The sequence below is a fragment of the Oxyura jamaicensis genome, chromosome 23, assembly GCF_011077185.1.
Source record: "Oxyura jamaicensis isolate SHBP4307 breed ruddy duck chromosome 23, BPBGC_Ojam_1.0, whole genome shotgun sequence".
In the NCBI taxonomy this organism is placed as follows: Eukaryota; Metazoa; Chordata; class Aves; order Anseriformes; family Anatidae; genus Oxyura; species Oxyura jamaicensis.
In genome coordinates, this window is record NC_048915.1 from 1311603 (window position 1) to 1327923 (window position 16321).

At 61.6% G+C, this 16321-nt stretch overlaps 2 protein-coding genes across 2 annotated transcripts in view; one reads left to right on the forward strand and one right to left on the reverse strand.

Annotated features, from left to right (window-relative positions):
• Positions 1-1059: 1059 nt before the first annotated feature.
• SERINC2 (serine incorporator 2) lies at positions 1060-8748 on the reverse strand. The gene is made up of 10 exons (XM_035345535.1): positions 8666-8748; positions 4642-4803; positions 4017-4204; positions 3515-3594; positions 3221-3358; positions 2929-3098; positions 2749-2839; positions 2517-2652; positions 2106-2318; positions 1060-1717 (listed from the first exon to the last, which is right to left on the reverse strand). The coding sequence occupies exons 1-10, from the start codon at positions 8702-8704 to the stop codon at positions 1579-1581; spliced, it is 1356 nt and encodes a 451-aa protein (XP_035201426.1). The 5' UTR covers positions 8705-8748; the 3' UTR covers positions 1060-1578.
• Positions 8749-10807: 2059 nt separating this feature from the next.
• The window catches only part of LOC118177811 (protein vestigial-like), a 15176-nt gene continuing 9662 nt past the window's right edge, over positions 10808-16321 (forward strand). Inside the window, exon 1 of the mRNA XM_035345850.1 lies at positions 10808-10922. Within this exon, the coding sequence (XP_035201741.1) occupies positions 10808-10922 (115 nt within the window). The remainder of the gene's footprint in view (positions 10923-16321) is intronic.

Sequence of the window (16321 nt, forward strand, 5' to 3'; positions counted from 1 at the left end):
ATGCAGACCAGCGTGTGCAGGACGTAGGACGCAGACTGAAGGGCGCAGGGTGCAGGATGAAGGGTGCAGCACGCACAAGACATGAGGACGGTTAAAGGGCATAGGATGCAGCGTGTAGGGTGCAAGGTGCGGGATGAACGAAGAGGGCTGTAAGGTGCTGGGCGGATGGTAAGGGCGCAGGATGCAGGGCGTAGAACGAAGGGTGCAGGACTTAGGTTGCAGCATGCAGGATGAAGGGACACGCCACGCAGGACAGGACGGGACACAGCACGCACGATGGAGGAGGACACACGATGCAGGGCAGGACAGGACAGGACGCGGCACGCCGGACACGCGGCACCCCCCGCAGCACTGCGCAGGACGCGCCCTGCAGCGCGTGCCTCCAGCACCACCTCGTGGCTGCCGTCGGGACCCGCCTGAGCCGCACGGCCCGGCCCCCCCCCCGCCCCTCCCCGCCCCCCCGGCCCCCCCCTACCCCCCCCCCCGCCCCCCGGCCCCTCCTGCTCCTTCCCTCCCCTCCCCCGGCCCGGTCCAGCCTCGGTGCTGAGGAGGGAAGCAGCCGGGAGCGGCCCCCGGGGCACAGCCCCCCCTCCCCCGTCCCCAGGGCCCCCCCAGGGCGCACCCCTGAACGGGGGGGTCCCCGCCGTGCTGCACACCCCCTCCTGCTGTGCACCCAGATCTGCCCGTGCCCCCCCCAGCCCCGGTCTCCGGGAGGAAGCAGGGTGCAGGGTGGAGGATGCGGGGTGCAGGGTGGATGCGGGGTGCAGGGTGCAGACTGAGGGGTGCAGGGTGTAACATGAAGGGTGCAGCAGGCAGAAGCACAGCACATGCTGTACCCCACCATGCCCCCCAACCATGGTGCACACCATTTCCATCCTGGGGTGCCCCTGCTGTCGGGTGCTGTGATTAGGGCTCGGGGTGCCCCCCTACCACAAGTCACCCTGCCCCAAAATGCTGCTCCCCTGCTTGCACGCACACTGTGCCCTCAGCCCAGCGCTGGGTCCATACCCTCTGTGCCCCAGAAAGCCCCACAGAAGAGCCCAGAAGGACAAAGATGCCTTTTTCTTTTCTTTTTTTTTTCCAAACAAGACTTTATTGAGGAGGCAGGGAGAGCCCTGGGGGAGTCGGCCGACCCTCCAAGGCTGGGGGGGACGCAGGGGGCACGCAGCCCCCAGCTTGGCTTTCCTCCAGGCTGGCTGGGGAAGCAGCAGAGGCTGGTGGCCGGGTCCCGTCTCCTCGTCACGGCTGGTCCCCAAAGCCCCTGCAGAAGGCACCGCGGTCCCAGGGCATCAAGCAAGAGGAGAGCAGCTCGGGCAAACCCAACCCTCCAAAGGCTGAGGAGGGCGGCTGGAGGCACCGCTGAAGGCACGAGGCAAGCACGGGCAGCGTAACAGCGGTACAGACGGCCTTAGGGAAGCCCCAGCCCTCTCGCTGACTGTCCCTGCTTGGCACTTTATCCCTTTTAAGTTAAGACTGAAAACCTGCAAGAAGGCACAACCCACGTGCAAAACTCGAGGCTGGGGCCGAGGCGGAGCTGGGGCTGCCCCCGGCGTTGGGGGGGTGATGCCCGCAGCCGCCTCAGCTGAAGTCCCGGTCTGGCAGCACCAGCGGAGCCACCAGCGTCCAGGCATAGAGTAGGAGCCCGGCCCAGCTGGAGCAGATCTTCACCCACACGGCCGTCCAGGGGCTGCTCAGCACCCGCAGGCTGTCGTCGGGCCTGAAAGGGCAAGAGGGTGGCACCCGTCACCGCGCCGCGCTGGCACCCTCCAGCCCCGAGGTCCCCAGCCATGCGCTGGGGGATGCAGCCCCGGTGCTGCAGCCTGGGACACGCCAGGGCTGGCACCCGGCTCCCCCAGGTCCCCAGGGTGCAGCAGGGATGCTGCAAGGACGGGGGGGGATGCTGCAAGTGGGTACCCAGCGAACTCACACCCAGAGCACATCCATAGGGTGCTCAGCCATCTCCAAATAATTAACCCTGATTGGGATGCCCGTGAAGTTTGCTCGCCCGTGGACCCATCCCCAGCAGCCGTGCCCAGCCCAAGTACGAGGAGGACCCCAAGAAGGGGTGATCAGAGGGGGGGAACGCCCCCGGGGGTGCTGCCCACCTGTACCAGTTGGTGAGCGTCATCATGATGTAGAGGGCGGCGAGGAGGAGGCAGAGGTGGAAGAAGCTGTAGCTGTAGGTGACGCCATCCTGCTCGTTGTCATAGGCATGGTGCAACCCACTCTCTGCTGCTGCATCCCCAGCACTCGCCCCGGCCCCGCTCTCCTCCGTCAGCATCATCTTGTTGACCTGTGTGTGGTCCGAGGAGCGGATGCTGCAGACGGACAGACAGACAGACAGATCAGGGGGACTGTGCCCTGGTATGGGGATGCCCCACAGCGGTGTCCCTCAGGTGGCAGGGCAGTCTGGGGGGACGTGGCTCCTGACACCCTAAAAGCTGCAGCACCAATTCCCCTAAAATCCTCCCGGTGCCTCTGGGCAAGCAGAGGGGCCCAGCGCGCCACATCCTTACCTGATGAAGAGGGTGCAGAGGATGAAGATCACCAGCCCCACGATGCTCGGGGCGTCCCACCACGTTGTCAGTGGCTGGGCAGCTGGTGCCAAGCCGGTGCTGTTCCTCAGCAGCAGCGTGGGGTTACAGTCCTGGTCTGGGGGGGCACACGGGGGGGTCAGTGCCTGTCCCCCGCCCCCCCCCCCCCCCCCCCCCCCCCCGAGCAGCAAGCCTGAGGACGCGCTGTGCTTACTGGGGACGTTGGCCAGGGCAGACCAGGTGATGAAGACGGTGTAGAGGGTGATGAGGGACGCCTGCAGCAGCCCCGAGTGCGGCTGGGCATCCTGCGAACACATCGGGGACGCTCAGGGCTCGTCCCAGGACAAGGGGAGGTGGCAGGACCACCAGCCTCCCGGTCCCCCCGCCGCCTCACCTGGATTTTGGGCAGGATGGACATGGCCGAGACGATGACGCAGAGGATGAGGTTGATGCTGATGAGGACCTTGCCCTCCGTGCAGCCCTGGGGCTTGGTGTAGTAAACATAGAGCAAGGCGATGGCCGCAATGGAGGCAGCGTACAAGATGAAGGTGACAGCGCAAAGGGCTGGGGGAGGAAGGAAAAAAGGAAGGGGGCTGGAGCAGAGCCCCGGCCATCGCCGCAGGGCAGTGCCCAGCCCCAGGATGAGGTCCCTGGGGCAGCAGGGCACAAGGCGCAGCCGCACCGACCTGCGTACCAGCCCTTGGCGCTGCCCTCGCCCGCGTTGCGCAGCCACAGCTGGCTCCAGGAGTGGGCGAAGTCGATGAGGAGGATGAGCTGGATGAGGATGAAGAGGAAGGAGCCGACCACACCGAAGTAGAACCAGACTTGGGTGGCGGGAGGAAGAGAGGAAGACGTTAGCAAGGCAAACGTGTCAGTGCTGGGTGCATCAGGGCAGCACCCAGCGCCAGGACACAGGGACACGGAGGGCAGGATGGTGCAGACCCCATGGCCCCCCCCACCACCCACATGCAGCCCCTCACCTGAGGTGAAGGAGCCGTCAGGGATGTAGAAGGCCCCCACCGTGAGCCCCACCAGCACCATGAACTTCAAGAGCCAGAAGCTGCAGGAGGGGAGGGGAGGCAAGGTCAGCAAACAGGAACCATCGCCCCTGGGAGTGAACCCCCGGTGGCTCCTAAAACACTGGGGCAGGGGCTCTGCTGCACCCCCAAAACCACCATCCCCAGGAAAACACGCTCAGGGGCCGCTCAGCTGCTTGTGCAGGAGCCAGGGTCCAGGCATCCCCCAGAAGGGAGTGGGATCCCAAATTTCCCAGCACGTTGCACCTGCAGGTACATGCAGCACTGGAGGGTACAACAATCCCCACAAGTGTCACATTCAACCCAAAACCTGAGAGCGAGCTCAAACTGCCTTTCTGCTTTATCCCCCCCTTCCCCATGAACAGAATGGGGACAAAAAGGGCAAAAAAAAAATAAATGGGTTCCTCACAAACGTGCTTCGAGCCACGCGTGGGGGCTCGCTCACCCGTTCTGCACGGCGGCTCGCGGGTCCTTGCTGCTGCGCACGCACACCATGAGCACGGCGAAGAGGAAGAAGAAGGAGGCGGCGGCGAAGCCCATGCGGTACACGGCCTTGTGGCCCAGGAAGCCGCTGCAGTCAGCGTGGACTTGGACCCCCAGCACCGAGCCGCTGCCCTCGCAGAAGCCGGGGAGCTGCAGGGGTGAGGAGATGAGGAGTGAGCGCCCCGGCTGCTCCCCGAGCACCCCGCACCCTCACCTGGCCAGCAAGAGGGAGGCACAACTGGGGACATCGGCGGGGTGACCCTGCCAAGGCCACCCTGCGGGGCACTGGGAAGCTGGGGTGAAATGGCATTTCCCAAAAGGTCCCAAACTGGGATGTAGGAAACATTTTGGGCAGACCGCTGGGAAATACTGATATTGCAGGGATTTATCCCACTGCACTGTGATCTCCGTGGAAAGCCGGGGTCAGTGACACCCTCTCCTGGCGATATGCTTTGAAAAAAGCATCAAAAGCAACATCACGCCCCAAAACATCAATTTTTAATTCAGCCTCACGTACCCAGCCCACGCTGAACCCCTTCCCCAGCATGATCGAGTCCAGCCACCTCCGCAAGGGCAGCAGGAGTTACCTTGTGCAGCTCCTTCTCCACGCCGGGGATGATCATGATGATGGAGACGAGGGTGCAGAGGAAGAGGAAGAAGGTGAAGAGGAGGCGGGAGACAGTGGAGTTCCTGGCCGAGGGGCAGCAGCCGCAGAGCAGGCATGATGCGGGGCCGCACAGGCAGGACACCTGCAACGAGAGCGGGGGGGGCATGGGAAGGGGGGGGAGCCTTTTCGACCTAGTAGGGAATGGGGAAAAAAATCCCATACCAGCAGCATGGGGGAGCCAGCTAGTTCTGCCAGCTCTCCCTGCAGGCCGTGCTGCTAAACGCATTTTACAGGTGGGAAAACTGAGGCACAGCATCCTCAGCAGTCCACGGCGGTTTCTGGTGTCCCAAATCCCCAGCTCCATGGTGACAGAAGCACTCGGGAGATGCTGTTTGCATCCCTGCAGATGGTCTGAGCCAAGTTTGACTCTACCGCTCCTTGAAATGTTCCCACTGGGTATTCACCTGCTTATTTAATGCCTACAAGGTTTGGGAGTACCCTGAGCAGCAATCATGGCCCTTAAAGGAAGAATAGCCGAGGGGTTTTACATGAAGTTGGGCTGAATGCTGGACAGGGGGCAGGAGGGCAGGATACGGCCAGCAGCCAGCCCTGGCCACCACGTCCTGGTCCGGATGTGACCGATCAGGACAGGGACAACTTCCAGCCCTTCATCATCTCCGTGGAGCCACCCATCTGCAGGGCCACGTCCAAACCCCCCATTTCCCAGAAGGGCATAAAGTTAGTGAATAACCAACGTAAGAAACGGCTCAAGAAACATTTCTGAACCCTTAACCCACTCGTAGCAAAAGGTCCCGTGCTAAGCATCTATCGCACTGGCTGGTCCTCACCAAACTGCCTTCCCTCTATCTACAAGTAACTTCATCGATTGATTTTGCTTTCGACACTTCTCTTCTTCCCCTCGAGCAGCTCTTTCTGCCCTGCACTTGAGGGGCCTCAGCCGGCCACAGGCCTGCAGACACTGGAAGGGCTCAGCTCCCTCCTGTAACGGGGATGTGCGCGTTGTGCGCTCATTGCTACCCAGAAAAGGCTACACACTTCCTTAATTATGCCCAGCAATCGATGTTGATTAGATACCTGTCCATATCAACTAAAACGCACATCCCTCTAACCTAAAATTCGTGGGGAAAAAAACAGAGATGGTAGAAAAGAAACACAGCTTTTCGGGTGGCTGTGCAAGGACATCAAACACGCAGCTCCCTCCTCAGATGCAGGAGCGTGGAGGTTCCCAGCGCTCACTGTGACACCCCAAAATCACCAGAGGAAGCTTTGAAACTATTTTTGAAACCTTGGCACGTCACTGCTCGAGCAAAATCAGCTCCTCCCTGATGTGTTCCCCTTTACAGCATCCAGCCCAGCCAGAGGCTGTGCTGAGCAGGCGAGAGGAGCTCACCTTTCCTCAGGGACCATGACGGAGCTGCTCAAGGGACATCACTTCATGCTTTTGACTTGATAACGTTAAAAAGGAGCCTTTGATTCGAGATTACTTCCTTGCAGGCTCATTAAGTGCACCATTTGCACAAGAATGCATTTAAAATGTGTCGGTGTTACCGGATGTAAGCTTCAAATTGAAAAAATAATTAAAAAAAAAAAAAAAAAAAAAAAAAAAAAAAAAAGGAAATGGCCACTGAAAACAGCCTGAAAAATCGTGAGGTTTGCCATTTGGTGGCCGAATCTGGGGGTTCAGCCCCCTGCTGCCGTCACTTCCCACCGTTGGGGCTGTTCAGGCTTTGTGGCTGCAGGGTGACCACGGCACGCATGGCAAGATGTGCACAGGCATCACAGCACAACCCACAGCCTGTGCAGAGCCTCGTCCCCAGCACCCACAGCCTTCTGCTTAACAGAGAAATGAGGCAACAAGGGCTTGGTTAGAGTCGGACAAAAGAGGGAGAGACATGGGCTGGGCACGGCCAGGAGATGTGCTTACACATGGGAACACTCCCGCATGGCACCCCACACTCCAGCACCTGCAGGAGGCACGACCCCGGGCATCCCACATTCCCTGGGACACCGTGCTGCAGGTACGAGGCGCTGGGGAGCCCACGTCCCCCTGGAGCTTTCCATCATCGTAGAACCTTTGAACTTGGAAAAGACCTCTAAGATCACCAGGTCCAACCAGAGCTGGACTTTAGGGTAGGCTCTTACAGGACACGCTCCGTGGCCTCATTTCAGGTTTTATGGCACGGGGAGGCACCACCCAGCGTAACGGGGCAGGGCAGTAACCTGAGAGCCCCACGTCACCACGAGGCCCTTCGCCGCTGGGGACCTGCCTACCAACTGCCCTTCTGGAGCACCTTTGCAAGGGAAGTGGCAGCTCTTGATTTCAGCCTTCTCCTTTGTTTTTCTTGAGCAAGTGAGTGGAAAATAGGCAAGAGAAGCTGCCTGTAGGAACACAGCACTGGAAGCCCCCCATTGCACCTCCCCAGTGGGCTTTGTGGGATGCCCACGAGTACGAAGGTGGATCCAGCAGGACGGAAAAAGCAAACGAAGGGAAGCGACCCACAAACGCGGTGGACTGACGAGGAAGCGTCAGGTTTCAGCTGCCGCAGATTAAAGATTAATCCCTCCGGTTTCACTATCGACATCCTCACAAAATACGGCTCCCCGCCAGAACGGCAGCTGGGGGAGCAGTCGGTGCAGAACGGGCACCGTTTACACAGCCCAAACCCAACAGCAACCCAGCACCACCCCCTCCTGCAGGCTGCCCTCGCCCCCACACCCCTGAGGATGCAGAGACTGAGTCAACCAAAAGCAACGCCAAGCAGCCAGTCATCACCTAATGAGCTGGCAAATTAATCAGTACCAAAGGCAACGAGGTCAGCGCAGGCTGGGGAGGTGGGAACCCCTGGGCACCAGGTCCCAGCATCGCCCCCCCAGCCAGGCGAAATGCAGGGGCCTGACCCTACACAGGGCCTATAAGTGACTCTACGCTGGGCCAAAATGTTTTTTTTTTTTCGGGGGGGAAACCATCCAGAATTATGTCAACACCCTCCACAGCCCTGCCCCAGAGTAACTCCTGGCTTTTCCGATACCACCAACGGGGCCAAGTGAAACCCTCAGAACTTCGAGGCCGAGTTGCGAAAGCGGCCCTGTCCCCGTCCCCAGCCAGGCGGGGAGGTTTCGGGGACCTGCCCCAGCCCGTGCCCAGGAAGGCAGCGCCGGGCGCACGTCACCGGGCACAGCACCGGCAGCACCCACCTGCGTCACCAGGCACAACACCGGGCACGGCACCCGCACAGAGCCCCCCTCCCAGCCCCTGGTTCACAGGAAGGGTGCTGGGATGGCACAGGGGGGTGTCAGCCCCTGCTTCCCACCCCAGGTGTATCGGGGCAGGGTGTGAGCCCCCCTCCTGGGATGCCCTGGGAGCCCAGGATACCCCAAGTCCTCCCCGGAGCTGGGCGCAGGGGCAGGACCCTGATTTCCCTCAGCGCTGTAAGAAGAGTGCCCCAGCTCCCCACAGCCCCCCCAGGTGCATGGGACACACCCCCGGGGGGTGCCCTGGTACTACGGGATCCCCCTGAGCACGACATTCATGAGCTCCACGTGTCCCTGGGACGAACCCCATGGGGCTGCCTTAAACACCCCTGGGTGAAGGGAGCCCCCTGGCCACGGGTATCCCCTGCTTCCCCCGGGGACAGAGGGGGGCACCCCCCGAGGGTCCCCTACAACCCCCAGGGGTCCCCTCCAAACCCCCGGGGGTCCCCTGCTTTCCCCGGGTACAAAGGGGGGCACCCTCCGGGGGGGGTCCCGCGCATTCCCCCGGGGGGTCCCCTGCGCTCCCCCCGCTTCCCCTCCCCCGTGCCGTGCCTCCTGTGCCCCCTGCCCCCCCCACCGAACTGCACCGGGGCGCATCCCCAGGGTGCCCCCAAACCGCCCCCCCCGGGTGCCCCCAGCGCTCCCCAGGACCCCCTCCCGTCCCGTCCCGGAGCCGAACCCGGTGCCGCTGCGGCTCGGAACCGGTTCGGCTCCGGTTCCCCGGCACTCACGCAGCTCAGCACGGAGCAGACCCCCAGGCAGGCCCCCATCGTGCGCCCCCGGCTCCCCGGCCCCGGCGCGGCGCCTCCCCGGGGCGGGCCCGAGTCTGCGGGGCGGGGGCAGCGGCGGGGCGGGCCCGGGACGGGGCTACGGGCACGGGGAGGGGGGGGGGGGGGCGGGGGGGGGCCCCCCGGGCCGGGCGGGGGGGGGGGACCCGGGGTGGGTGGGGGGGGGGGTGCGGGGGGGGGGATCTGGAGAGTAAGGGGGGCCGGAGGATGTCCCAGGTACGGGAGCGGGGTGGGAATCGGGGTGTGGAGTGGGAATGTGGAGGTGGGAAGGGAGGTGTCAGGGGGGGGGGGGTGGGGGGGGTGGGGTGGGGTGGGTGGGATGGGGGGGGTGGGAGGGGTGGGATGGGATGGGTAGGGTAGGATAGGATAGGATACGATTAATTTAATAGAATAAGCACAAGAATAACAGACTAGACTAGACTAGAACAGTTCTGGTTGGAAAGGATCTACAGCGATCAAGTCCCACTGCCAGACTCCTGCTGAAGCTGAAGCACAGCCCCCTCTCTAGGAAGCCTGTTCCCGCGTCTGACAACCGGGAAAGTTTTCCCTAACTGTGCTGGGTCTGGCTGGGATGGAGCCCTGCTATCACCGCTGCTGTGCCTGCTGCTGAGCAGTGCTGGCACCGCACCAGGACGCCCTCCGACCCCCCAGAGGCAGCAGGCTGGGGGTGGGCAAGAGGGGAGGAAGGAACATCACCAGGGCAGCTGCCCTAAACCCACCAAAGGGATATCCCATACCATGTGGGGTCACAGTCTGCAATAAGAGGTGGAAAAAGGAAGCAGAGGGGAGGGGTGGGCTCTTGTGAAAACGTCTGTCCTCCCGAACAACGGCTACGTGCCTGGAGGCCCTGCTTCAAGGATGTGGTCAAGCATCAGTTGTTGGTGGGAGGTAGAGAGATTTCTTTCCTCTGTGCTTCCACATGGTCTTTGCTTTTCTTTCTTTTTTTTCCCCCTTTTTCCATTTTCCTTTTCCCTTCAGTTAAATTATTTAATTAATAATATTTTCCCCTTGATGATTATTTTTCCTTTAATTAAATGATCTCAACCCGTGAGTCGTTTCTTTCCTTTTCTTCTTCCCCTCCTCTTCTGAGGAGGGGCAGTGACAGAGCGGTAGCGGTGGCGTTCAGCTGCCTACCGCAGGACAACCACCACACCGGTGTCGGGTCCAAGCATCCCCCAGGGAGGGTGAGCACCTCCCCTCGCCGCTTCCCCTCTGTAATGAGGACACCCCTCGGCCTCCAGTTCTCCAAACCAGACCAACCCAGTGTCCCCAGCCTCTCCTCGCAGGACGTGCCCTCCAGCCAGCTTTGTTGCCCTTCTCTGAACATGGTTGGGGAACTTAAAATCCTTTTTACATCATGGTGCTCACCCCAGGGGCCAGGGCGATGCAGCTCGTGGGGAAGGGCTCAGGTCCTCAGACACGGCTCTGAACCAGGAGCTTTTCCTCTGCACGTACCCTAACCAGGAGGTATTTTGGGTTTATTTGCTGTGATTTGGGACACATTGGAAGCTCCAAGTCAGGTCCCACCCACGTCTTGTCTCTGGAGCAGCTGATGCTGCTGGGGAGGGCCTGGGCTCTCCTGGTGTATGGCTTCAGGAGAGAAATTAATGACACACTGTGATTTTTAACCGTGGGGTGTCTCCTGCGCGGTGAGATGTGCCCCTGCCACGAGCTGCCAATGGAAGACACGGGGTCGGCAACTGCTGCTCCCAGCCACCGGGTCCAGCATCACGCGTCCCAGCCCCAGCACAGCCCCCAGCTCCAGCACGCTTTTCCCTGCCCTCCCTGCTCCAGACACAGAGGAGGGTTCAGTCTGCAGGCTGGCTAATGCGCCCTGCAGGAGCCATCCTCTGCCCATCTTCCTCTTCTCCCCCTGCCACCCAGCTCACCTGGGACAGAAACAGCCCCCAGGTGCGGAGAGCTGGGAGATGTGGACGTGCCAGCAGGGCTGGGGGATGAAATTCAATTTTCAAGACGAAATTCATTGCAAAAAGGGCTGTGACCCAAGCAGGAGCTTCTCAAAGGGCTGGGGGTGAGGTGTGAGGGGCTCGACAGAGCCGGGGCACCGGGAGCAGCAGCGGGGCGATGCCGATGCCCTCCGGGAGCTGCGGCTCCGCTCCTGGCACACATAATTCAGGGGCTGGGACCAACCTGGCTGCACCAGCCCACTTCCAGGCCCCAAATGCAGGCAGTGCAGAAGGTAGGGCGGCCTGCAGCAGGATCAGGGCCAGGCACCCACCGTGCCCTCGGTGTCCTTGAGGAAGAGGAGGGCGGCGGGAGCCTGCAGGGAGGGCGCGGCTCGGCCTCTGCCCACGGCCGGAGCTTGCCCGAGCCCCTCGGGTCCCCAGGAGCTGCCAGCGGGATCCCGGCGCGCAGCAGAAATCCCACGCGTGTCCTTTCCCTGTCCCTGTCCCCACTGTCCCCTCCGTCCCCTCGGCCGGTGCCGCCAGGTGGCAGTGCCGGGATGGGCTGGGTGCGCTCAGCTCCCGGCCCTGCCGTCCCGGGGTGATGTCCCCATGTCCCTGCCACCACCACCCCCAGCACCAGCAGGTCCCAGCCCCCGGCTGCGTAGAGGGGTAGCGCTCCCCACGCGTGTCCCAGCACCGAAGGGGCTCCCCCTGCCACCGCCACCGACCCCGTGCCACCTGCCCCTTGCTGTCCCCATCCCCAAAGGTCCCACTGGCTTTATGTCCCGTGGGACAGGGTTGCTGTCCCACTTGCATGGGGGCATTTGGGTCTGGGGGTGGCACCAGGGTGGCTGCGGAGGGACCGGGCTCTGCTCCAGGGATGTCCTCCCGGGGGGGGGGGGGGACCTGGGTGGAAAACAGACGGCCTCGTGTGACAGTAACTGGGACAATACCAGCTTAGCCGTGGGCGCAGCCAGAAGGGTTCCTGCTGAGCCTGAGCGATGCTATTCACGGATAAACCTACATTACAGTAATTAATAATAATTAATAATCCAGTCCGTATTTGGAATAAAAAAGCTCAACCCATCAAATACTTTTCCTCCAGAGCATCACCTAGCGCAGGCGTGACACAAGCAGGGACATTCTGGGGAGATGGGGGTTGATGCCCATGTCCCTGGGGCTCCATGGGAGCTGGTCCCACCCCTGGATGAGGTTCTGGGGCACCCAGGACCCTCAGGTCTGCCCCAGGCCACCACCAAGCACGTCACAGCCTCATGGTTTGGGTGCTTCAGGGAAGTGCTCGAGACCTCGGGGTGCTGCTCATCCACACGGGGAGGTGATGGGGGTCCCCAGGTTCCCCCCTGCCCTTCCTGGGGCCAGGCAAGGAGGAGAAGAACGAAGCTGCCCCCGCTCCCTGCAGGGAGATGTCTCATCCATGCTGCCCCTCTTGGAGGCCTCCAGGAGGGGACAAGCACAAAGCCAGCCTGGGATGGGAAGGGCAAATGCCAAAGTCCCGAAACTGAAGCATCTCCCCCCTTGCCTAAGGACGCCGTTGAGTCGGGGAATTAGTTTTGCGCTAAGCTCTTGTGTAATGAGCAGACACGGGACTGGGGATGGGTGATTGCAGGGCCTTTAATTACGGGCAGAGGCAGCATGCTCAGCGTCACGGGAGCCAGGATTCAAACCCAGTGGATAAAAAGGGAAGGGTTGGGCCGCAGGGCTGCTTCCCATCAGGAACAATTTCAGGGTGGCCACCACCAGCCTGCAAAGCCTTCTGCACCCGAGCTCCTGCTTTGTCACTTGGGTTGACCACGACCCTCCCATCCTGCAGCCCACGGCCCTCAACAGAAGCCCGCAGCCAAGCACACCTTCAGCAGCCTGGACCTTGAGGGATTTAAGGCAATTTGGGATGCCTTAAAGGCCAGTGGGGCTGCCACGGCTGCTGCTTTCAGTAAGAAAAGCTACAGACCACCACCAAACCTAGTGCTCATCACCCAACGGGCTGTGAGCCTCTCCCCAAAGCCTCTCCCAGACAGGAAAGCAAAGGACCAAGAATTTCTGGCCACCCCCTGCCCTTGAGGCTTGATTCAGCTCGTGCTCGCAGGGCTCCCAGCTGCCTTCACATTTCGCTGCCAAGTCAGGGCGGATGCCGCCTGTCCTCACTGCGGTGGCCAGATGCGGGGCCGGTGATGGGTTGGAGCATCATGTAGGAGCTGCTGCACCATCACAGCGACTGCTGGCTCTCCTACGGGGAGGAAAATCTGGGGAGGTTAGGCTCCACGATCAGCTAAATTGCATCTCCAAGGCCCCAGGATCCAAATCGACAGAGGTGGAGGGGCAGGGAGGTGGCGGAGCAGGCAGTGGGGTGAGGGCGCAACCTGAAGGTGCCCGAGCTCCACCTGGCAGGAGGACGTGGTTCTTTTTTTGCGGCCATAACTCCGTTTTTGAGACATTTTCAGCTCCTGCCAGCCCCAGCTCACCCCAGCTCCAGGTCTGAGCATTGCTTTCCCAGGATGTCTTCCCAAAATCCGGAACAGATCCCCCCAGCTCCCCACGTGCTTTTCCCACCCCAGCACGCGGGGCTCTGTGCACCACCACAGGCCGGTCCCACAGGTGCCGGGGTGTCCCCAGTGCCACCAGGTGTCCCTGCAAGTGTGGCCCAGCCAGGGCATGCAGGGGGTGTGCCTGTGAAAAGCTGTGCGCACCGTGAGCCATTTCCTAGACTGCTCATTTTCGGATTTAATGATTATTCCTTTTGGAGAAATGTCTAATGAGCCATGGGGATCCAATTAGATTTCTCTAGTCAGCATTTTGCCTCGTTCCTTTCTGTTTAAAGGAAGAAAAAGGAAAAAAAAAATAAAGAACAGCAGCACCAACGTGGAGACAATTAGATCAGTGTCTTCTTAACGAGTCCATGGCTCCAGTGGAAGCAGCTGGCTGGGAGCAGAGGCAGAAACCAGGCTGCACCCACGCAGGAGGGGGCCAAGGGGCTGCTCCACCCCACATCCACCCCTCAGCAGACCCCACGCCATCCCCACGTCTTCTTTCCATGGCACAGGACAGCAGCAAGCCCATGGGTGCCATGGGGCTTGGCTTCACTCCCTGCACCATGCGTTCTGCACAGCACCCACGTGCACCCCGGAGCCGCACGGGGTTTTTGCTAGGCACAGCAGCGAGCTGGGGCTTTGTGCTGTGATCCTGCTGGCAGGAGCAGGGACCATGACAAATCCCAGCCACTCCCCAGCCTAAAATGCCCCAGTGCAGATAGATGTACCCCAGGAGACACCGAGTGGGACAGAAATGGTGATGCTGCGGCAGGGAGAGGGGCCCCACGGCATGCATCAAAGCAAGCAGTGCCGCAGTGCTCACCGTGGATGGGGACAGGGGACAAGAAGACAGGGTGAGCGCTGCCACCACCCAGACCCCGCACCCTCCTGGCACCAGCCGAGGCTGCAGAAGCGCTGCCGAGCCCCACGTGCCCAGCCGAGCAGATTTTCCTTGCTGCCTGGGCTATATTTAGCTCCCTGTAAAAGGGGTTAGCGAGCAGCGCTGAAGCCGGTGGCACAGCTAGGAATGTCAATGGAAGAGCAGCCAGCGATAAAAAAAGCCCAAGCCGGGCGCTGGGAGCTTTGCACAAATCCCTGCCACAGCAGGAAGAGGAGGAGGAGGAGGAGAGGAAGAGGAGGAAGAAGAGGAAGAGGAGGAAGCACCATGGCCCACACAGGTGGCACTCCGCGATGGCCACTCGCTGTCCCCACGCTCGGCAATTTCGGGGATTTCGGCTGGTTTGCTGACATGGCAGTTCCCGGTTACTGGAAGTTACTGGAGCACGAACAGCAGACTTTAGCTCTTTCTGCCCATTAGGACATCTTTTCAGATGTTTTATTTATGCTCCGTTAACTCATACACACCTTTTTTTTCCTTTTTTTTTTTCCCCCAGGACTCGCCTTGCCCTGGTCTGCCCTCCTGGAGCGAAACCTGGGCAGCCTCAGCGGAGGAACTGACTCAGCCCAGGGCTGAGCTCAGCTCAGGAATAACCTTTCCTCCACATCGCCCATGTACCCTGCAAGAAATCAGGGCCTAAACAGGGCTGGAAAATAGGAGGATGGGTCTGACAGAGGAATAGCAAAGCGCTGCTCTCCCTCCGAGGTGACTTTTGGCCCAGATCAGACCTGCAGGAAAACAAACCCGCTCCTTCCCTGCCTGCCTCTGCTTTGCCACCTCCATCCCAACCAGCAGCGGGGTGGTGGCTCAGATCAAACACTCCTGAGCCCATTTCCACCCTTTTCTGGGCCTTTCTCCTTAGGAGTAAATAGAATTTAGAGTGGGTGGCAGATGGGGAGCTGTCTGGCCCCATCCTCGCTGGCTTCGCTCCCCTGATGGATAAAGCAGGGTCTCCTGGGGGCATCAGTGCTGTGTTTTGGGTACCCCCATCAGCGATGCTCACCCTGCCCGGAGAGTTCACCCAGCTCCCTCGGCCTGGCCATCCCCAGGGGCACGCAGTGGCAGGGGGGTGGAAGTGGGGGCCGTGTTGTAGCTCTCCCCCATGGCAGGAGCATCCCTTTGGGGCACCCAGAAGGGAAAGCCACCCTTGGGTGCTCCAGCAGGGCCTGCAAACCTCTCCAAAATGGGAGTTCCTGAGCGTGCAGAGAGCTGAAGGAAGGGACAGGACCTCATCCCCCTGCTCACACCCCAGCGTGGCTCCCTTCCAGCCCTCCCCAAAGAGGAGGCTTCCACCCAGTGCCCCCTCCCAGTCCCCCCAGTGCCCCCTCCCCGCTCCGACACGTTTCCCAGGGCAGGGGGATGGCAGCCGCCCCCCTCTCCCTGCGACAGCCGGTGTCACAGCCATCAGGTGCCAGGATAAACATCGCCTCCCGCCCATGCCTGGCCCGAGACTGCTCCGGCGAGGGGAGACAGTCAAGGAGAAAGCAGAGCGTGAGCAGCTAAAAATAGCCAGAAACAGTGGCTGGCGAAGGCTCCCTCCCTGCTGGCAGCGCGGGAGCCGCGCATCGCCCGTCACCGTGCCCGAGTGGCAGGGCAGGGTGTCCCTGGGCGACCCCAGCACCACGGGGCACAAAAAATTTGCCTTGCCGGTGGCTGCAGAGCCTGGGAAAGCATCGCTGGTGAGCACCCCGTGCTCCTGCAGCCGGGCCCTGCAGAGCCCCAGCGCTTGCGAGCCCCGCTCGGGACTGAGCTCCCCAGCCCTGGGGGCTCCCCAAGAGCCACGAGGGGACATTCTGGGGCCTGGGGAGGTGTTTTGCTGCTCCTGCCTGCAAATGTTGAGTTTTTTGAGCCCTCTCTCCCTCCTCACCTCTCTGGCCCAGGTGAGGGGATGGGTGGGGAGCCCACATCGCCCACCCTGCAGCCCTGCTGCACCCCAGCCCCACGCAGGTGCCCCAGGAGGGTTCAGTGACCGGACCCAGGATCCCCAAGCCTGGCTCCCAGCCCCGCACCCCCAGGGAGGTGCAGCCACCTTATTGCCCATCCTTACAAAGGTTCTGATCCGGGCTGAAAACCATGCACCAGGAGGTGCGGGCTGGGGACATCAGCACCTTCCTTGCCCCCCACTCCCCACCCCGGGGTCGTGGGACCCCCTTTTGTCCCCAGGGCTGCAGCCAAGGACCCACTTGAGGCAAAACGGGGCTTTCACCCCTTTTCTTCCCAGCGGGGTGCCCGGTGGGGGGGGGGGGGG

Excerpts from the sequence above, each read along its gene's own strand:
- SERINC2 (XM_035345535.1), bottom strand. The coding sequence starts at position 8,704 with ATGGGGGCCTGCCTGGGGGTCTGCTCCGTGCTGAGCTGC. Across the intron at positions 4,804-8,665 it reads TCTGCTCCGTGCTGAGCTGC|GTGTCCTGCCTGTGCGGCCC; the intron begins GTGAGTGCCGGG and ends CTCTCGTTGCAG. Across the intron at positions 2,840-2,928 it reads CCATCCTGCCCAAAATCCAG|GATGCCCAGCCGCACTCGGG; the intron begins GTGAGGCGGCGG and ends ATGTGTTCGCAG.